Here is a 17,762-nt window from a genome sequence, read left to right on the forward strand (position 1 = left end):
TAAATTGGGTTGGCTAAAGGCATCTGTTAATTATTATTATTATTATTATTATTATTATTATTATTATTATTATTATTATTAGGCACTTAATCTGCACCAGATTCCACCATCCTAACACTGATGTTTTGCGAGACATATCGAAACACTGACACTATACGTTCCCACACAAAGTGGAGTGTAGCCCCGTCAAATGATTGCCTAGCTCCCCTCAGCCCCCTCACCGGCGAGAGCCTGGTGCTGCCACTGTCTTCAAGGAATTAAAGTAAATTCAACAAAATAATCTTTCCACCTCTCACTCTAACAATACATTTACACTTACTAAAATATTAAATACATCTAAGCTACAAAGCCCTTGTTCCACAAAGGATGGGATACACTGCGCACACAACAAACTGCTGAGTCAGACATGAATTGCTACAGTTTAGCCACCAGGGGGACCCTTGTGTATAGTATCAATTTACAATACTGAATGCTAACTTCAAACACTGTGTGTGCTGGTGTTTCAGGGGGCCATAAACACATGAACTACGAAGAACGGCCAGCATACCTTGAACTGCGGATTTACTGGAACAGTAAGCACCGGTTTGTTAATCCATAATGTCTTACTAATAAGATTTAACCAAAACCTCGACATCCTCAAACGTATTTTATTTAACTAGTTTCTTCCAATTCAAAACGAATGTAAATGGCAGCTTACTAATGATAATAATGCGGAATGTGCATTTTGCATTTGAATGTGATTGTTGCATCTGTGGAAGATTTGTTTACAATTACAATGAAGTGTATGTTTTGGTTAAACACGAAATTCGTACAAATGACGTGTAATTGTTCAGATTAGTTGCAGGTGTGTTTTCATTTACTTATTCTGCACCTTCCTAAGTGCCACGCAAATATATACCGTATGGACAATACAGCAGTTTACTGCCTACTTCGTGTTTTTGTTGTTAGTTGCCAGATCAGACATTTCGCCCAGTTATAGATCACTTAATGGGGAGCTCCGACAACCCAGACTCCTGGATGAACAGGCCTCACTCTTCTTACGTTGTTTTGTGTTATTGCTGCTGTCGCTCCAGCTTGTGATAGCACGATCACCACGTGACAAAAATACATACAGTACCGTTGTATTTTTTTTTTTTTTAATTATTATTAACCCACCACCTAGCTGGCTCAGATTTTTCAGATATTGTTACATTTTATTCAAAAATCTATACATAATAATTGGTGCCTGTTTAATACATTAATTCATAGTAAAGCCTTCTGTTCTGTACACTCTACTGGTAGACATGTAACATATGTTACCGGTTGCAAGAGTCTAGTTAATTTACATAACCTAAAGTTGTTTTTTTAAGCAAAGTTTTAAAGATTCTTTCAGTCCGCCGCCCACCCCCCTTGGGGGCCTCAGTTTGCAGTATATATCTAATGGGGTGTGACCCCCCCCTTTTTTAGATTCAGTTTGCAGTTATATCTTTTGATTATTTCAAATGAACACTTCTAGCTAAGTCTTGTTAACAGATAGTCAACTTGCAGAGAAATTCAATGCAAAAATTGAAATTAAAAAAAAAAAAGCTTTATTGTCCTAAATAAAGCATAAAATGGAAATTTGTCAAGCTTACCCATGGCTCAGTACAAAAGAAACATACAATAATGTACACACAGCATCAATAAGTAACAATCAATAGTAAAATAATAAACCATGCTAGCATAAATAGCACGGCAGCAGCTCAGTGTTGACCAGCAACATACCACACTCACATACAAGCACACACACTTCTCAGGGCTTCCACCTCTTTTCCTCATTAAGGATTGAAATTGCAGATGGAATAAATGAGTTTTTGTAACTGATGGCAGTAATTGAAATGAAGAATTGAGAGGATGTGTACTATCATTAAAAATGAGTGTGAATTTCCTTTTAACTGCTTGATGGTACAGGTCTGATAATTGCAGCAGTTTGGTATTGATTATTTTACTTGCCTGGTTGACAACTCTTGCCAGTTTTGTTTTATTTTTTACTGATTGCCATACCATGAAACTATATTAATAGTAAAAATGCTCTCAATGAGAGATCTGTAAACAGACACTCAAATTTCCCTGCCAGCATCAAAACATCTTTGTTTTCTGAGAAATACGGTCCTGCACATCCAAGTTCATACACAGTTTTGTTTAGAGGAAACCCTGCCCTGTAATCCTCTGCAGATTCCCTGTTGAGAAGGTTTCTCAACTGTGCTGAATAAAATATAAATTGGGATTTTTTTTTTTTTTTCTAGCTACCAGAAAGAATGAATTGTGAAAACTTTTCAGTAAGTGAGAAGATTGTCTCTTCATCATACATAAGGCAGGGCGCTCAAGCACGTCGCACCCATGAGCAACTCATCCGGCTGCTCTTAGAAAAGGTAACCAGTAGCACGTCGTAGATCTTTTTTTTTTTTTTTTTTTTTTTTTTTTTTTTTTTTTTTTTTTTTTTTTTTTTTGGTCAAGTAAACATTATGATCTAGAGAACTGTTCACCCAATTATGATAAAGGAAATTTTTTAGCACTCATTATTAATCAAAATCTGTATTAGCTTCAAATAGTTTAAGGTAATTTCCCTTGTAATACAGTCATTATCTTTTTGGGATGTAAATTAGTGTTGTTTATTTATTAAAGGAATTTTTTAGCACTCATTATTAATCAAAAATCTAGTTTATTAGCTTTCAAATAGTTTAAGGTAATTTCCCTTGTAATACAGTCATTATCTTTTTGGGATGTAAATTAGTGTTGTTTATTTATTTATTTTTTTAAAAATTTGCAATAAAGGGTAAATGTCCTGAAGATGGCTGGGATGAAAGTACTATTGAGCTGTTTCTCAGTGAGCTGGCTGTCATGGATAGCAACAACTTTCTGGGAAACTGCGGTGTCGGAGAGAGAGAAGGAAGAGTAGCCTCCAGTCTTGTGGCCAGGAGGCATTACAGGTAAGCATTTAGAAAGGACAAGCTAATAAGATATACAGTACAGTGATGGCTCCAATGTCAGTTGTAGCAGGGAATAAAAACATTATCAAGCAACTTAAAGGATGCCATCAAAATACTTCATTCTATTTTGGGGGAGCTTGAAGTTAATGAACTATGCAATGTTACCGGCACAGGTCTCGGCTACAGGACCATGATCTGCGGTGATACTTTTAAAATGTGTGTTGGGGGTAGGATTGCAGTTGAGCTAACAAATTACTTTCTGTATGTAGAAGTGACTTTGAAAGTCACAGTTCCCTAAAGCACACAGCACATATGCAACCAACTGCCCAGCGGAAACCCATTTGGAACTGTGCAGCATTACAAAATCGAGAGCTTTCCAATTAAATTACTCTATTCTAGTTGGGCTTCATTTATAACGAAAGCTGAACATTGTAAGGACGTTGTACAAAGTTAAAGCTTGTTAAGCCCAGTGTTTTGAGTTGTATTTTCAGAAAGTGGCCTGTGATCTCCCTCAGAAAGCATCAGTACATTACAGAAGTGATAAACATGGTATTGGAACAGACATGGTTGAAGATGGTGTCTAGTCTGTGGGCATGGGTGGTGGTGTATAGCTGCTTCCTTGGAGTTATATGGAGATGTTAAAGAACACAAGTAGGTTTTGAGGAAAAGTTCCAGATTGTCTCTATCCTTTTGCAGTACAGCACACTGGTCTATTGGAGATTACCAACCAAAAGCTGTTTAGCGAGGCATTCTTGTATACAATAGTACCGCATTCTTATTATCCAGGCATCATTCTTGAATAGCGACATTTATTTAGTGTGTTCTGAGATTGGAAGACATTGCTTTTGTGTTACCACTTATGTAGTATCATGGAAGGATAAAGTGTGGTCCCTGATTCCCAACTGTGCTGTAATTGGCAGTATTTTTCACAATAAATTCTCTTTACGGGTGATGCTGGGTACAAAAATTAAAGCCCAGATAATTACTGCTTTTTATCCATTCACTAAAATAGCTAAAATAAAGAAGGAAATAAATAAATGCTGAAAAATATAAGCCCTTAACAGCAGTCTTGTTGTACATTTATACTGTGTTGCCAAACTGACATTGTAGTTCATTTCTAGTTTTGTATTGCTCTTTTTGCTTTAAGCAGAGGTAGAACTAACTTTTTATTTGTATTTCAGACTCATACATGGAATTGGACGATCGGGGGATATTGCTGCGGTTCAGCCTAAAGCTGCTGGTTCCAGCCTGCTCAACAAGCTCACGAATGCAGTAGTGCTTGATATTCTAAAGGCAGCAGGTAGAAGCAGAGGGCCTGACATGAAAGTGTGCTTTATAACACCCAATAATAAAACCGTCATTAATGTATTGTCCAGAAGGCAAATGAAACCTGCTCACCCATGTTGCAAACCATAATGGCACTTCTGACAACCTATCAATCAGTCATCACTTTCAGCTTAGCTGTAAAAAACAGATGCATTTAACAGGAGAAGCCAGTTTATTGCTGCAGTTTTTAAGAAATGTTGTAAAGGTACTTATTTCAACCGAATCAGCTAGCAGAAAGGCTTGGTTCATTTGATTTATTTTTAAATGACAACTGAATACATTAAAAAAAAAAATTAAAGCAGGGTTGTTTGGATTGTTAAACATTTGTAAAAGGGGGGGTGTATTTAATGGTTCGATTTGTTTTCAAGGTGTCCGAACTGTTTCCAGCTGCTTTGTGGTTCCAATGGCCACTGGAATGAGCCTAACCCTTTGTTTCCTGACATTAAGACATAGAAGACCAAAAGCAAAGTACATCCTCTGGCCCAGGATTGACCAGAAGTCATGTTTTAAATCTATGATAACTGCAGGTAAGGTAGTCTTAGGAAGCACGCTAATAAAATCTGTACACCCCCATTAGAATTTAAGGACAGAGTGCAAAAACATATTTTATTTCGATGATTCTAGGAATCAAGCGCTGAACTTGACGTGTAATTGTTTAAATGTTGTGTTTTTAATTTGTTTATTCAGTATTGTAAGTTTCTTGCCATGAGTTTTTACAGGTAAATACACTCATGAACCAGTGGTGTGTTTACCTAACACAGCAAATCGCAATAATGTGTGCTGATGATTATGCACATATATCTACCATATTGCTGTTTTGGTGATTTGATATTTGCTGTTACGGTTTCATTCTCCCACCACTAGCCGAATACAAACAGATTCATTTCAGATCAATTCAGCAAGCTGTTAAGAAGTTATAAGCCTCACAAGCTTTCATGAAAGCAAGCAAACAGGAAATGAAACAAACAGCATGTTGCACTGTGCACAGACCTCACGCCCATCCTTTCCAAGAAAAATACAGATAAACCTTACTGTTAAACATTTAATTCCTGTTAACTCAGGTGCTGAAAAATAAGGCAATGCAAGTTGGCTTTCAAGTATCACTTATATTTCCAATAAATGTGTTACTATACTTTACAAACCTCACAAGTGTGTAAGTGTGAGCTTTAAAATATTCAGCAGTAGTTTGAATAACAGACGTTCATTGTGAATGATATAAAAAGACTAGTTATAAGATTGCGTGCAGTTAAATGTCCCGATTCAAGTAGAAACAGGTGTTAAGTCAGTTTCTATCTGCGCATTGATGATGACTCAGAAACTCTGGGAGGGAACATTTCTCTTACTCTGCCCCCTGATGTTTTTTGTGTGCTGAAGTGCATGTTTTGTCTCTTCTGAAATAATGGGAGCTATCCTGCTCGCTCTAGCAGTACATATTAATGTCTGATATATCAATGGGAATGTAGCCCGTGGAATAGGGCATAAGGGGTTTCTACACTTGCTATTACTGCAGGGTTTGAACCAGTGATTGTGGAGAGCTTGCTGGAAGGAGATGAATTGCGGACAGACCTGCAGACTGTGGAGAGCAAGATAAAGGAGCTAGGCCCGGAGAACATTGTGTGTGTTCACTCCACCACCTCCTGCTTTGCTCCCAGAGTCCCTGACAGGTACTACCCTATAAGATTCACTTCATCCTAGTGCAAGTGCTCCATTTCCTGTTGAGGTTTTTGTACTGTATCAGTACCATTGTTATGTATTAAGATTCATCATCAGAAAATAGTATTCGACAGAGTGTGGGACCTGTCTTAGCAGTAACACCATTGCCATTCTGTTGGTTAAAATAATAAAAAAACTGCAATGTCCCACCCAGTCTCTTTCCATTGGTAGAAATTGTCATAGATGTTTTTCTTATTAAATTGATTCAGGTGTTCCGAGATATTTAGTAAGGTGGTGGTATGAGTGGTGTAAAGCCGGCTACAATATTGACCCACCTCGAGTTGTTCTGCTTTTCATTTTACTTGCATCATGGTGGCCTACTTTTTTGTGATAATGGTAGCTTTAATGTTATATTTACAGTCATGACATGGTGGTGTATGTTACTAAGATGCTTTTTTTTCTGTTTAATGTACTAATGCAATGGATCAACGCAGTTATGTCTTAGCCCTTGTCTTATTCAGCTGTTTGTGCTGTGTTGCAGACTGGTGGAACTGGCCCAGATGTGTGCAAAGTATGACATTCCCCACATAGTCAACAATGCCTATGGAGTTCAGTCCTCTAAATGCATGCACCTTATTCAGCAGGTATGGACTAAATCTGTATTTTTTTCCCACCTAATTTAGGTAAATATTAAAGACCAATTCCAAGTCCTAAATATAGGAGACTGGAGTCAATGCTTTGGAAATAAATTACATGCTAGTGCTAGTGATCAGCCACTACAAATGTCACCTCACTGATAACTGACAGGGAGGCAGGTGCTCTTCATTACCTAACTAGCCGGGCAATGTCAAGCCTTTGTTGTTTTGAGTTCAGCTGTTATCTGTCTTCTACTGATATCAACCTGATTCTGGAATCACTTTTTTTTAAATGATTACTATATTATGGAATCAGCAAGTACAGGTACATCTTGTTTTTATGCTATGCTGTATATTATAGCATAGATGTTATTGAACAACCGTATTTTGTTGTGCTTTGTTAGTAAGGTTAATAGGTTGTGTTGTGTGTATTTTTTTTTTTATTATTCTGTTTATTGGTTTTGCTAAGTAAAGAAATTACACATAATGACTTACAAAATAACAAAAGCAACAGCCACATTTCAAATAATAATATAATACATAAAGCATCATAAAATCATTTATCATTTTCAATTTGCCAGGATTGTTTTTTAAATTGTATTTAGTAGAGACAAAAGAAAGAAAAACAGACAGGAAAAGGGGGCAAAAGCGTGAAAGAGAAAGATTCAGAAGAGAGAAAAGGGTAGGCAGATAGGTATAGATCAGGGGAGCTGTTGAAGTTCATTAGTATGTGATAGAAGGGCATGCTACGGGAGGTAGAATTTGTCAGTAGACCCACAAAGTGTATATGTCATTTTTTCAAGCTTTAGATGCTGCAAAAGGTTCCTGAGCCACTGAGCATGTGTGGGCAGGGCAGTCTGTTTCCAGGCAAATAGAATCAGGTGTCTAGCTAATAGTGTGGAGAAGGACAAAGAGTCAGATTCAGAGTTGGGGTCAATTCAATTTACAATCCCAGTTCCCTTTTATACAATTCTAAATTCCTGTTCCGTTTTACAGCATAGTCTTTACCGAGGTTTATGCCATAGGCGTTATCAGGTAAGGAGATGTACTGACAGGAGGCTGCAGTAAAAAAGACCTGTGGGATAAAGACTGGAATGTACGGAAATCAGTGTATAAATTTGGGAAATGTGTTCATCTTTACAACGTTAACGCAGCCAGCAAGAGACAGAGGCAGAGCAGACCAGCAAGGGCAATACTGTTTTGTACATTCTAATAGAGTTGGATTTCAAAGGTTATTAAAGGATCTAGTAGTTGTGATTCCAAGATAAGTGAAGGTGTTGGCGGCTATTCAAAAGGGTAGGTTTATAAAGGTGTAGTTTTGGTCAATTGAGTTAATCAGGAACAGTTCACTTTTGTGAAAATTAAGTTTGTTCCTAGAGAATTTACCAAATTGCTGTAAGGTGTTAAGAGCATGCAGGAGCCAAGGTACAGGATCTGAGATGTATAGAAGAAGGTCATCCGCATATAATGAGACCTTCTGCTCAAACCCTCGTGTCACACCCAGTATTTTGTGATTAGCATGTAGGGAAATAGAAAGGGGCTCAATTGCAATGGGAAAAAAAGGGGGGAAAGAGGGCAACCCTACCTAGTACCACGGCTATTTAGTGTATATTATTAGTAATAACAGGCTAGGGGCGAAGAATATAGTAGTTTGAAACAAAATTGGGGCCAAAGCCAAATTTATGGAGTGTAACAAGGAGGTAGTCCCGTTCGACACGGTCAAATGCCTTTTCTGCATCCAACGAGATAAGAATCTCTGGGTGCAATGAAGTAGATGGAGAATATATGATCTTAAATAAACATTGAAGATTAAAAAATGACTGGCTACCCTGAATGAATTATGTTTGGTCAGTGGAAATAATAGAGGGGAGAATTGATCCAAGGCAGTGTGCCAGGACTTTTGCCAGGATTTTTACATCTGAATTGAGAAGGGAGATAGGTCGATATGACCCACAGTGCTCTTGTTTTTTTTTTTAGTATATGTGAAATGGATGCTTGGCAAAGGGTTGGAGGCAGAAGTTTGGAGTTTGGATGTAAAAGACTCTGAAAAAACAGAACCTAGCAGCAAAGAAAATTGAGGCAAGAATTTCTTTAAAAAAAACTGCGAGGAACCCATCTGGGTCTGGGGATTTGCCACTCTGCATTGAGCTAATGACTTGTTTAATTTCAGCTTGGGTGAAAGGCTCTGCCAGAGATGCTTTGGACAGCAGGTCAATTGTAGGAATGTAAAACGTCTTAAAGAAGGAGTCAATAAATGAGGAGTCTGTGGGAGATTCAGTTATAAAGAAACGTCTTGGAATTTTGCGTTAATTTTTTGTTGATTAGAAGTGATTAGGCCTGATTTTGTGCGGACTTCAGTAATCAAATGGTTAGTGGCTGACTGCCGGAGCTGACAGGCCAAGAGTTTGCTCGCCTTATCCACATGTTCATATATAGCATGACGCAATTTAGTCAAGAGTTGCTCGGCATGGCGTGTGGCCAGGAGGTCAAATTGTGTCTGTTAAGCAAGCCGTTTTTTGTAAAGCTCAGGAGTGAGCGACTCAGCGTATTGTTGATCCACTTGCAAAATGCAGTCAGCCAGCTCAGCAAGATGGCCAGCACATTCATTATTTGCTTTGGCTGCATATGCAATTATGTGACCTCAAAGGTAAGCTTTAAGCATTTCTCAGAGAAGAGCAGAGGAAATCTCTTTGGTAGTATTAGTTTCTAGAAAAAGGTTGATTACAGAGGCTGTAGAAGCAACAAACTCTTTGTCAGAGAGTAAGAGAGGGTTAAAGCGCCAAGATCGGCGGGGTGCAAGGTGACCGGGCAGTGCGAGCCTCCAGCATCAGGGGGACATGATCAGAAATAACAATACTGTTGTAGACACAAGATCAAACAGAGGGCAGCAGCTTGTCATCAACAAAAAAATAATCAATTAGAGAAAAAGAATGATGGACAGACGAGAAGAATGAGCACTGTCTAACTGTAGGGAAGAGGAAACGCCAGGTGTCGGAAATACCAGAGGAGTCTGGGAACGTCCGCTTGGCCTTGGCGGACTGTGAAAGAAATCTTGGGGAGGAACGATCCATGGCTGGGTTCAAGACATAGTTGAAAAACCCTCCTAGAATGAGACGGTGAGTGTGTATGTCAGGTAGCAAGGACAGGAAGTTCTTAATAAAATTGCTATCATCCCAGTTAGGCTCATACACATTTGCTAGAAGTACAGCAGTGTTGAAAAGTTTACCCTTAACTACAGTGTGTCGGCCGTTTGGGTCTGCTGTACTCTGGGAGGCAACAAAAGGGATGTTCTTATTTATTAAAATTGCTGTCCCCCTGGCCTTGCCATTGAAATTGGAATGGAAATGTTGCCCCACAGACCCCCTTTGAATGCAAAAGTGCATCTCCAGAAATGTGATAAGACCTTATTACGTTTCACAGGGTGGATAAAACCCTTAACATTCCAACTAGCAAAATTAACCTGGCACCCCCACTGCAGTTATTCCTGTTACTTGATGCCATTATAGTAAAAGCAAGTAAACATTGAGACAGTAAGGATGTCCTGAGAGCTGTATCTGACCATATGTGCATATGCACAACTAACAGCTATAACCACAGAGAGGGATAGAGATGGCCGCTTAAGTGAAATGATAGAGAAGAGGGAAAGAGAGAATGGGAAGGAAGCCCATCCCACCCCATCCCATCCCCCTATCCCCCCACTCAAACTACCTCCCCAAAAAGGTAGTGAGTCCCCATAGAGCTTCAACTCTGTTCACACCTATTTTAAACTAAACCTTTGGTGCTTTCACTAACAACTCAGCAGAAACAGAGAAGGATAATATGGTATTAAAAGCAACAATTAACATGCGGTTTTAACAGATCAGTACAGTACCATATTCACATACGTATATATACATACATATATAGACATAAAAACATTAAGAAAAGGGGATCTGCACATGCATTCCCACACACGTATACACACAATGATAGTAATCACAGTTGGATAGGCGACCTGGTTCTAACATCAGGTGCACACACAGAGTTGAGCCGAGTATGCAGTTGTGTTCGTGTGCATAAACACCAAATGCTCAAAATCCCTATCAGTGTTACTAATAGTGTAAACGTTCTTCATTTTATGTTATTAGTGCCTACTTGCCAGAGATATAGTTAAATCACTCTCACCAGAAACCGCCCAATGCCATGTTTTCAACCTAACCACCTGTTGCAGAGCTGAGACGAGCAAATCAATTTCCAAAAAGAGCACAAAAAAAAAAAACACGGCGGCAGTGGGTGAGAGGTCCTCTGCTTTCAATTTCTATTTCAGTTCAAAACGCACCATATGGGGCAGTGCCTCCCTGATAGGGTTTATTAATTAAAAGTCTTACTTAAAGATTCTTTGTCAGAATTACCAGGTAGGGTCATTTCCCTTCTTTGTATCTGTATCCAGTTACAGAAACAGGCTGGTATCCTCTATGGGATAAAACAAGCAGCAGAGAGTTCACAGCACTTGGGAGTTCACAGCACTGCAGCTTCCAGGCAAAGGGTGATAGAAAAGGTGTGGCTCTCATATGCAAAAGGACTTTTAGACCTTTTTACAAGTTTCTTGTACTTTTCTAGCATTTTTCTACCAAAACCTAATTACATCAATATCCCTGCACACCACACATCACACCAGAGGCCTCACATTGCCTCACATAAATTGTTATTTTCACAGAAGTTACTACTTTGTACCATGCTGTTCTTTGTATTCTATTGAGAACCTTTGTAACCTCAAGGTCATACATTCTCAGGACACTAACTCTCTAAAAGTTTGCAGATTCCAGGATCACATACACAGCATAAGATATTGTGGGTCAGTTTGTCTTGCTGACATGTTAGTTTCATACATCAGTGTTAATGTATCTTAAGGACAGGTTATCTAGTGCCTATTTTACAACAGTTTTCACATAAAATAAAAAACGCTTTTGACTGTACCTTTTTCACTGATTGAGAGGCAACTCAGACAAGGGAGGCATGCAAGCAATCCGCACATAAGCATTGAACAGTGGAAGCTGGATATTCCCGCAGGCAGAATACGCTGTTGGTAGATAAGGAATGTGCATACAGTGCTTTGGCAGTCTTTTAAAATGGAAACTGATAGAGTTCCCCATGATGTCACAAAGAAGATTCTGTGACATCATAGAGGACAATTCCACATTCTGGGGCCCTGACCGACTTCAACATAAATGGCTGAACCTTCTCTTAACCCTGTTATTGAAAGTAACTATAAGTGTTATAACCTAAGGCCAAAATGTTAAGTGCTAATGGGTAACTCCCACTCATCTCTGTACAAATCAATACATAACATCACAGTAGTGCAGTAGTTTCTGCTGTGAGTTTTGCTCTGTAAAGTTATCAGTATGTACAACCCATCAAAACCCACAGCCTGATATAGGTTAGTATTGTTACCTTCTAAACAAGTCTATGTATTTTGCAATTGTATTAGGAATATTCTACATGATGTGGACCAAAGTCCAGGAAGTGGGTGGCTCAGCAGAAGTGCTGGGGTTTATCAGAAATTTGCATTTTCTTTATATAAAGAATAAAAAGTAAGTGGGTTTGATTTGTGCATTAAACCTTATTGTAGCCTATAGCTTAAAGATTTGAAAATCAATAACTTTTTTTACCCATTTTGATAGTTGCTGCTTGAAATTCGATGTAGTAACATAGTAAAGTAACTATAGTACAGTCTAGGAAAAAATAACTAGGAAACAATTCTCTGTTCCTTTAGGGTGCTCGGGTTGGAAGAATAGATGCATTCGTCCAGAGCCTCGACAAAAATTTCATGGTGCCAGTAGGTGGCGCCATTATTGCTGGTTTTAATGAATCCTTCATACAGGAAATCAGCAGGATGTACCCAGGTAAGAGCATTTATATAGTAGGCAAGACTATTTGGCCCTATTCACAAAACTTTAACACATTTAAAGAATGTAAATTAAGCCAGTTAAGTTAAATGAATCTCAACGAATCTCACTGCAAAGAGAACTACAGGTTCATGAGTGGAATTGTGCAGTGTTTTCAATGCATATTTTCCATAATAATAATAATAATAATAATAATAATAATAATAATAATAATAATAATAATAATTCACCAGAATATGGCAATGTAGTCTCACTATGGCAATTTAGTCTTATTTTCACAAACATAGGGAAACAAAAACTACAGTATAGAAACAAAAAATCATATGACAACACTTCTACATTCTAAGAAAGCCAAGAATTAAAGTTATACGTATATTTAGTGTCCTCCAATGTTATTTCTATGAGAAGCAGGTAACGGCATGCTCTCCTTTGGTATTGAAGAGTAATTACGCTCTCCATATTTAAACAAGTTAAAATGTAGCATAGTATCCTAATGAATATGTGGATATGGTCATGATGTACTTTAATGTAAATGTAATGCAAATCCAACATCCTCGCTGAGAGGCGCTTCTTGCTGTAGTATAAATGAAACCTGCAAGCGGCTCAAACAGGGATTGCATTGATTGTGTTATTTTTAGGTCGAGCGTCAGCTTCCCCCTCACTGGATGTTCTCATCACCCTTCTCTCCCTGGGAACAAACGGCTACAAGCAGCTTCTAAAGGAACGAAAGGTAATGGTGATTGGGGTACCAGGAGGATTGTGTAACTACCATTTGCGGGTCAAGGGGCAGTTACTTCTCCCCTCTGTTTCCTTTCAATACTTTCACATTGCCAAGATGAGTTGAACTTTCATGGAACTTTAAAGAGCATCATATTTAAATCAATACTGGCAATTCAAAATGCAGCCCTGTCCCTGAATTGCACTCGCAGCATCTTCTGTGATTTTAAGAGCACTTGAATGGAATAGCAACATCAGCAGGACCGTGTAGATCACTTCTACTTAAATATACAATAATGGATAAGAACTTCCTGCTTGAGATATGTTTCAAACTGCAAAACCAAATAGAGTCTTAAAGCTTAACTTCTTCCACTCAATGTATTAAGTTAAGGCTGCAGCTGTTTCCATTCGTCGTCTGGTCCAAAGTCGGTGTGCAATGCAAATAGACCTACCATAACAGTACTTGCTATAGTTTGAAAGCAGGGCCTATAGTGCTCCAGCTCTGGTGCCAAAGACACTAGGTGTCACTCTGTAATGTGTTGATTCAGTTTGCCCATTGAAAGAGGTGAGACTGTCCCCTGCTGGCCAGAAGTTTGGGTATTTTTTTTGTATTTGCTTTGGAAAACCTGCACACTTCAAGGTTAAGATGTTCTTTGTCAGACTGGCAAGCAGGGCATTACAGTAATTTACCCATAAGCTCACAAAGACACATGTCAGGGTTTCAGCAGCAGCTGTGTCCTGATGTAAGGGCACCTTGGCACAGTACTGCAAACATGATGCAATGAAAAGCACTCAAAGCATTTGGGATTTAATAATATGGAAACGTTTTTTATTGGTGGAACTCTAAGTTTTGGTGGAAGTTTATGTTTTTTCAATGCCACAAACATGAAACCATTCTCCCTCTGCAATGCCAGGATGTGCAATTTAACATTTACAGCTTTCTTCTATTATTTTACAACCAACCATTGAAGACATTTGTTTTTAATGGTACTGTATACCAAATAAGATTAAAATAATAGGACTGGTATCTTGCTTGCTTATCTCGACGGTGTGTCACATTTACATGTGACGTACACTTTTAATTTCTTATTCTATACCTGTATTATGTAGATATGTTATTCTACGTTAGCTCCAGTTTTGTTTATGATCGTCATGTTTAAATGAATGGGATAAATTCTTACAATCTGAAGAATTACATTTTTTGCAACGTTAACGGTGTACCTGCAAATGGAAATACCCCAGAAGGATAGCACTGTCTAATCTTCACGAAAATCTGTGTCGTGCCATCTTTAGAAAATCAGTGCTGTTGTTTCTAGGAAATGTATACCTACCTAGCAGAGGAACTGAAAAAACTAGCAGAAGCTCATGGAGAAAGGCTGTTGGAAACATCTCATAATCCAATATCTTTGGGTAAGTTGTTCAGTTATTGAGCTAACACCAAACGGTGTCAAAATGTAAAAATGAATTGAATTTCTTTGAATCCACCAGTTGTTTTGTGGTAAGCTGTAACCATCAGCTTTAATCATGAAATCTATATGCACAGTATTAGAAATATACTATCCAGCTGCAAAGTGACTATCTCTGCCTAAGAGTGCTAAAAATGTCGTAACCTAAAGGGTTTTCCTCCTCGTTAGCTTTATTACCCTTGTTATCATACTTTTATTGTCTGATCGTGTCTAATATTTCATTTTATAAATGCCTGTTTATCTGAAGGTACTACACTATTTAACCAACCTCTGCTCCAAGACCATAGAATACATTCTGTTGTTTTTTCAGCCATGTCACTAGGTGACCTTGAGAAACACAACACCAAAGCTGTGACACAGCTGGGATCCATGCTGTTTACCAGACAAGTGTCAGGAGCGAGGTAAGCTTCAGTGCTGACTAGAGCACAAGCAGTGAAGAGGAATGGCCTGTCATCAGTAATGATATCATTTGAGCCAATCACTGTATTAGAGTCAATATCGTTCCTAAGTTAAGCCATTGGTTCCTAGACTATTTTGCGATTTCTACCTGCACTGTTGTCTATACTTATTTATTTATTTATTTGTTTTAAATTACAATGGCTACCTGTGACAGACCCCCCCCAAAACCATCAGTTATTTCTGTTAAGTGTTATAAAGCTGTGTATGTCCTTTAGTTCTTGTGCAAGAATGGTAACACAGTATATACACACTGTGCTGTGCACTTGCTTGTTTGAACCAGTGTATGGACTTACCTCACATGGATTGATGTAAAATCATAGCAGTTACGGTGCTTCCCTTTATACTGTGACATCCTGAGCCACAGTTACAAGACTATTATTTGTGTGCTGCCTTAAAACAAGAGTACTATACTAGTGGAATGGTTGTGTGTGGCAAGTGGGAGCCACAACTGTAACTTGTTCCACTGTATAAAGAAGCATTTTGAATCTTATCACAATGTGGAGTGTGACAGACATAAGGACAGATGGATGGACATGTTTTGAAAAGCAGATTTAATGAAGCTTTCATGTATATGTGTTACAAATAGTAACACATATTTGAATATTATCTGATTGAGGCTGTTGTAATACACATTTTATTTTAACTTGGCAGTAGATTCCCTAGCATGCATATATATATTGCTGAGCAACGGGCTGGTGTAGCCGTCATTGGGGTTAAATACGGGTAGCATATCAACAGCTTTAATATATTTTCTGTTTATTGCCTAATAGGGTTGGTACCGGCCAAAAGACCTTGCACTATTCTAAAACCAAATAGAAAGCAGATGATGGCATATCCTGTATTGATTTCTGCATGACTGTGTGATGTGCCAGTGCAATAACGTCATTTGGACAGCAATTTCCAAAAGCTTGAACAACTGCCAAGACCAGTACAATATCCCTTACACTCTGCCTTTTACAGCCTTGCTATAGTAATGAGTAATAAATGCCTGATTTGAGTACATGCTTCTCTACACGTTAGTAAAGCTGTTTGAAAGCTGGTTTTGTGTTTCAGGGTGGTTCCACTAGGAACGAAACAAACTGTGAGTGGTTACACTTTCCAAGGCTTTATGTCTCACACCAATGAGTACCCCTGTCCTTACCTCAATGCTGCATCTGCCATCGGAATCACCAGACAGGATGTGGACCTGTGCATCAAAAGACTGGATAAGTGCCTTAAGACCTTCAAGAGAGAGAAGGTTGACCAGAGCAACAGACTGGAATCTGAGTATGGGAATCCAGCTACAGCCAGCGAGGAGGATGTCAGTGAGTTAGCAGAGAGGTTCCAAGAGGAAGCTTGCCTTGGACTGAAGAAGTTATGATCTGTGTGTTTGAGGTTTCACGGTTTAAGTTAATTTACTAATACATAAAAAATAATTTCATTAAAAGAAAAAATGGAATAATGCCATACATTTACTGTTGTACCATTCCAAGTGTCCAAAATGATTGTATTCATTTATATGGATACCAGCTTAATGAGGTTTTCCTAGTGTATGTAAATTTAAAATATCTATTCAACAAACCAGACCATGCCAGTGGCTTAAAAAGGGCACATTTGCCTTTTAATAATTTAATATGGAATCTTGCATGAAACGGCACCCAATCATCAAAACTCAACAGCAGAATTCAAGGGTCACAAGGAGTGCTGATAAACAATAGTCTGTGTGGCATGTTGATAGTCATGGACTGCTGTCAGTGTCAACCTGTCCAAAGAATTAACAGAGTCCTGCAGTCAAACATGCATCGAGTCTTCAAGAGGTTTGAAGTATCTGGGACCATTCAGCTGCGTACACATACAATCATTGGGCAGATTAAGAGGGAATGGGTGACCAACCTGTTTATTAAAGGTTTTTGTATATTTCCTTAGCGCATTAACATGGATCTTTTCCAAAAGCTTGTCTACTTTGATGGGATGGACATTGGTATGATTTGCAGTTCATACATTTAAGAATCAATGTTCATTAAAAATGCACAAGATATTATCCAGGAAAACAATCCATGATACCACTTCACAGATAAATGTAATATATATATATATATATATATATATATATATATATATATATATATATATATATATATATATATATATATATATATAATCTCCATAAATACATACAGCTCTGGAAAAAATTAAGAGACTACTGCAAAATTATCAGTTTCTCTGGTTTTACTATTTATAGGTATGTGTTTGGGTAAAATGAACATTTTTGTTTTATTCTATAAACTACTGACAACATTTCTCCCAAATTCCAAATAAAAATATTGTCATTTAGAGCATTTATTTGCAGAAAATGACAACTGGTCAAAATAACAAAAAAGATGCAGTGTTGTCAGACCTTGAATAATGCAAAGAAAATAAGTTCAGATTCATTTTTAAACAACACAATACTAATGTTGTAACTTAGGAAGAGTTCAGAAATCAATATTTGGTGGAATAACCCTGATTTTCAATCACAGCTTTCATGCGTCTTGGCATGCTCTCCACCAGTCTTTCACATTGATGTTGGGTGACTTTATGCCACTCCTGGCGCAAAAATTCAAGCAGCTTGGCTTTGTTTGATGGCTTGTGACCATCCATCTTCCTATTGATCACATTCTAGAGGTTTTTAATAAGGTTCAGGTCTGGAGATTG

At 38.1% G+C, this 17,762-nt stretch overlaps 1 protein-coding gene across 2 annotated transcripts; it reads left to right on the top strand.

The window, feature by feature from the left end:
• The first annotated feature begins 455 nt into the window (after positions 1–455).
• On the top strand, positions 456–17,137 carry LOC121329705 (O-phosphoseryl-tRNA(Sec) selenium transferase-like). 2 transcript variants are annotated; one of them, XM_041275412.1, is made up of 12 exons: positions 456–582; positions 2,265–2,390; positions 2,794–2,948; positions 4,130–4,248; positions 4,643–4,801; positions 5,785–5,938; positions 6,469–6,571; positions 12,315–12,444; positions 13,086–13,177; positions 14,481–14,574; positions 14,941–15,031; positions 16,143–17,137. In XM_041275412.1, exons 2-12 carry the CDS (start codon positions 2,277–2,279, stop codon positions 16,447–16,449), a joined length of 1,518 nt encoding a protein of 505 aa, XP_041131346.1. In that variant the 5' UTR covers positions 456–582; positions 2,265–2,276; the 3' UTR covers positions 16,450–17,137. The 2 variants fall into 2 exon arrangements, with proteins under 2 accessions (XP_041131346.1, XP_041131339.1); XM_041275405.1 differs by having other exon boundaries at positions 456–572.
• The last annotated feature ends 625 nt before the right edge of the window (positions 17,138–17,762 follow it).

This window comes from Polyodon spathula, chromosome 2 (assembly GCF_017654505.1).
Source record: "Polyodon spathula isolate WHYD16114869_AA chromosome 2, ASM1765450v1, whole genome shotgun sequence".
Taxonomy (NCBI): Eukaryota; Metazoa; Chordata; class Actinopteri; order Acipenseriformes; family Polyodontidae; genus Polyodon; species Polyodon spathula.

Excerpts from the sequence above, each read along its gene's own strand:
- LOC121329705 (XM_041275412.1), top strand. The coding sequence starts at position 2,277 with ATGAATTGTGAAAACTTTTCAGTAAGTGAGAAGATTGTCTCTTCATCA. Across the intron at positions 2,391-2,793 it reads TCCGGCTGCTCTTAGAAAAG|GGTAAATGTCCTGAAGATGG; the intron begins GTAACCAGTAGC and ends TTTGCAATAAAG. Across the intron at positions 15,032-16,142 it reads AGACAAGTGTCAGGAGCGAG|GGTGGTTCCACTAGGAACGA; the intron begins GTAAGCTTCAGT and ends TTTGTGTTTCAG.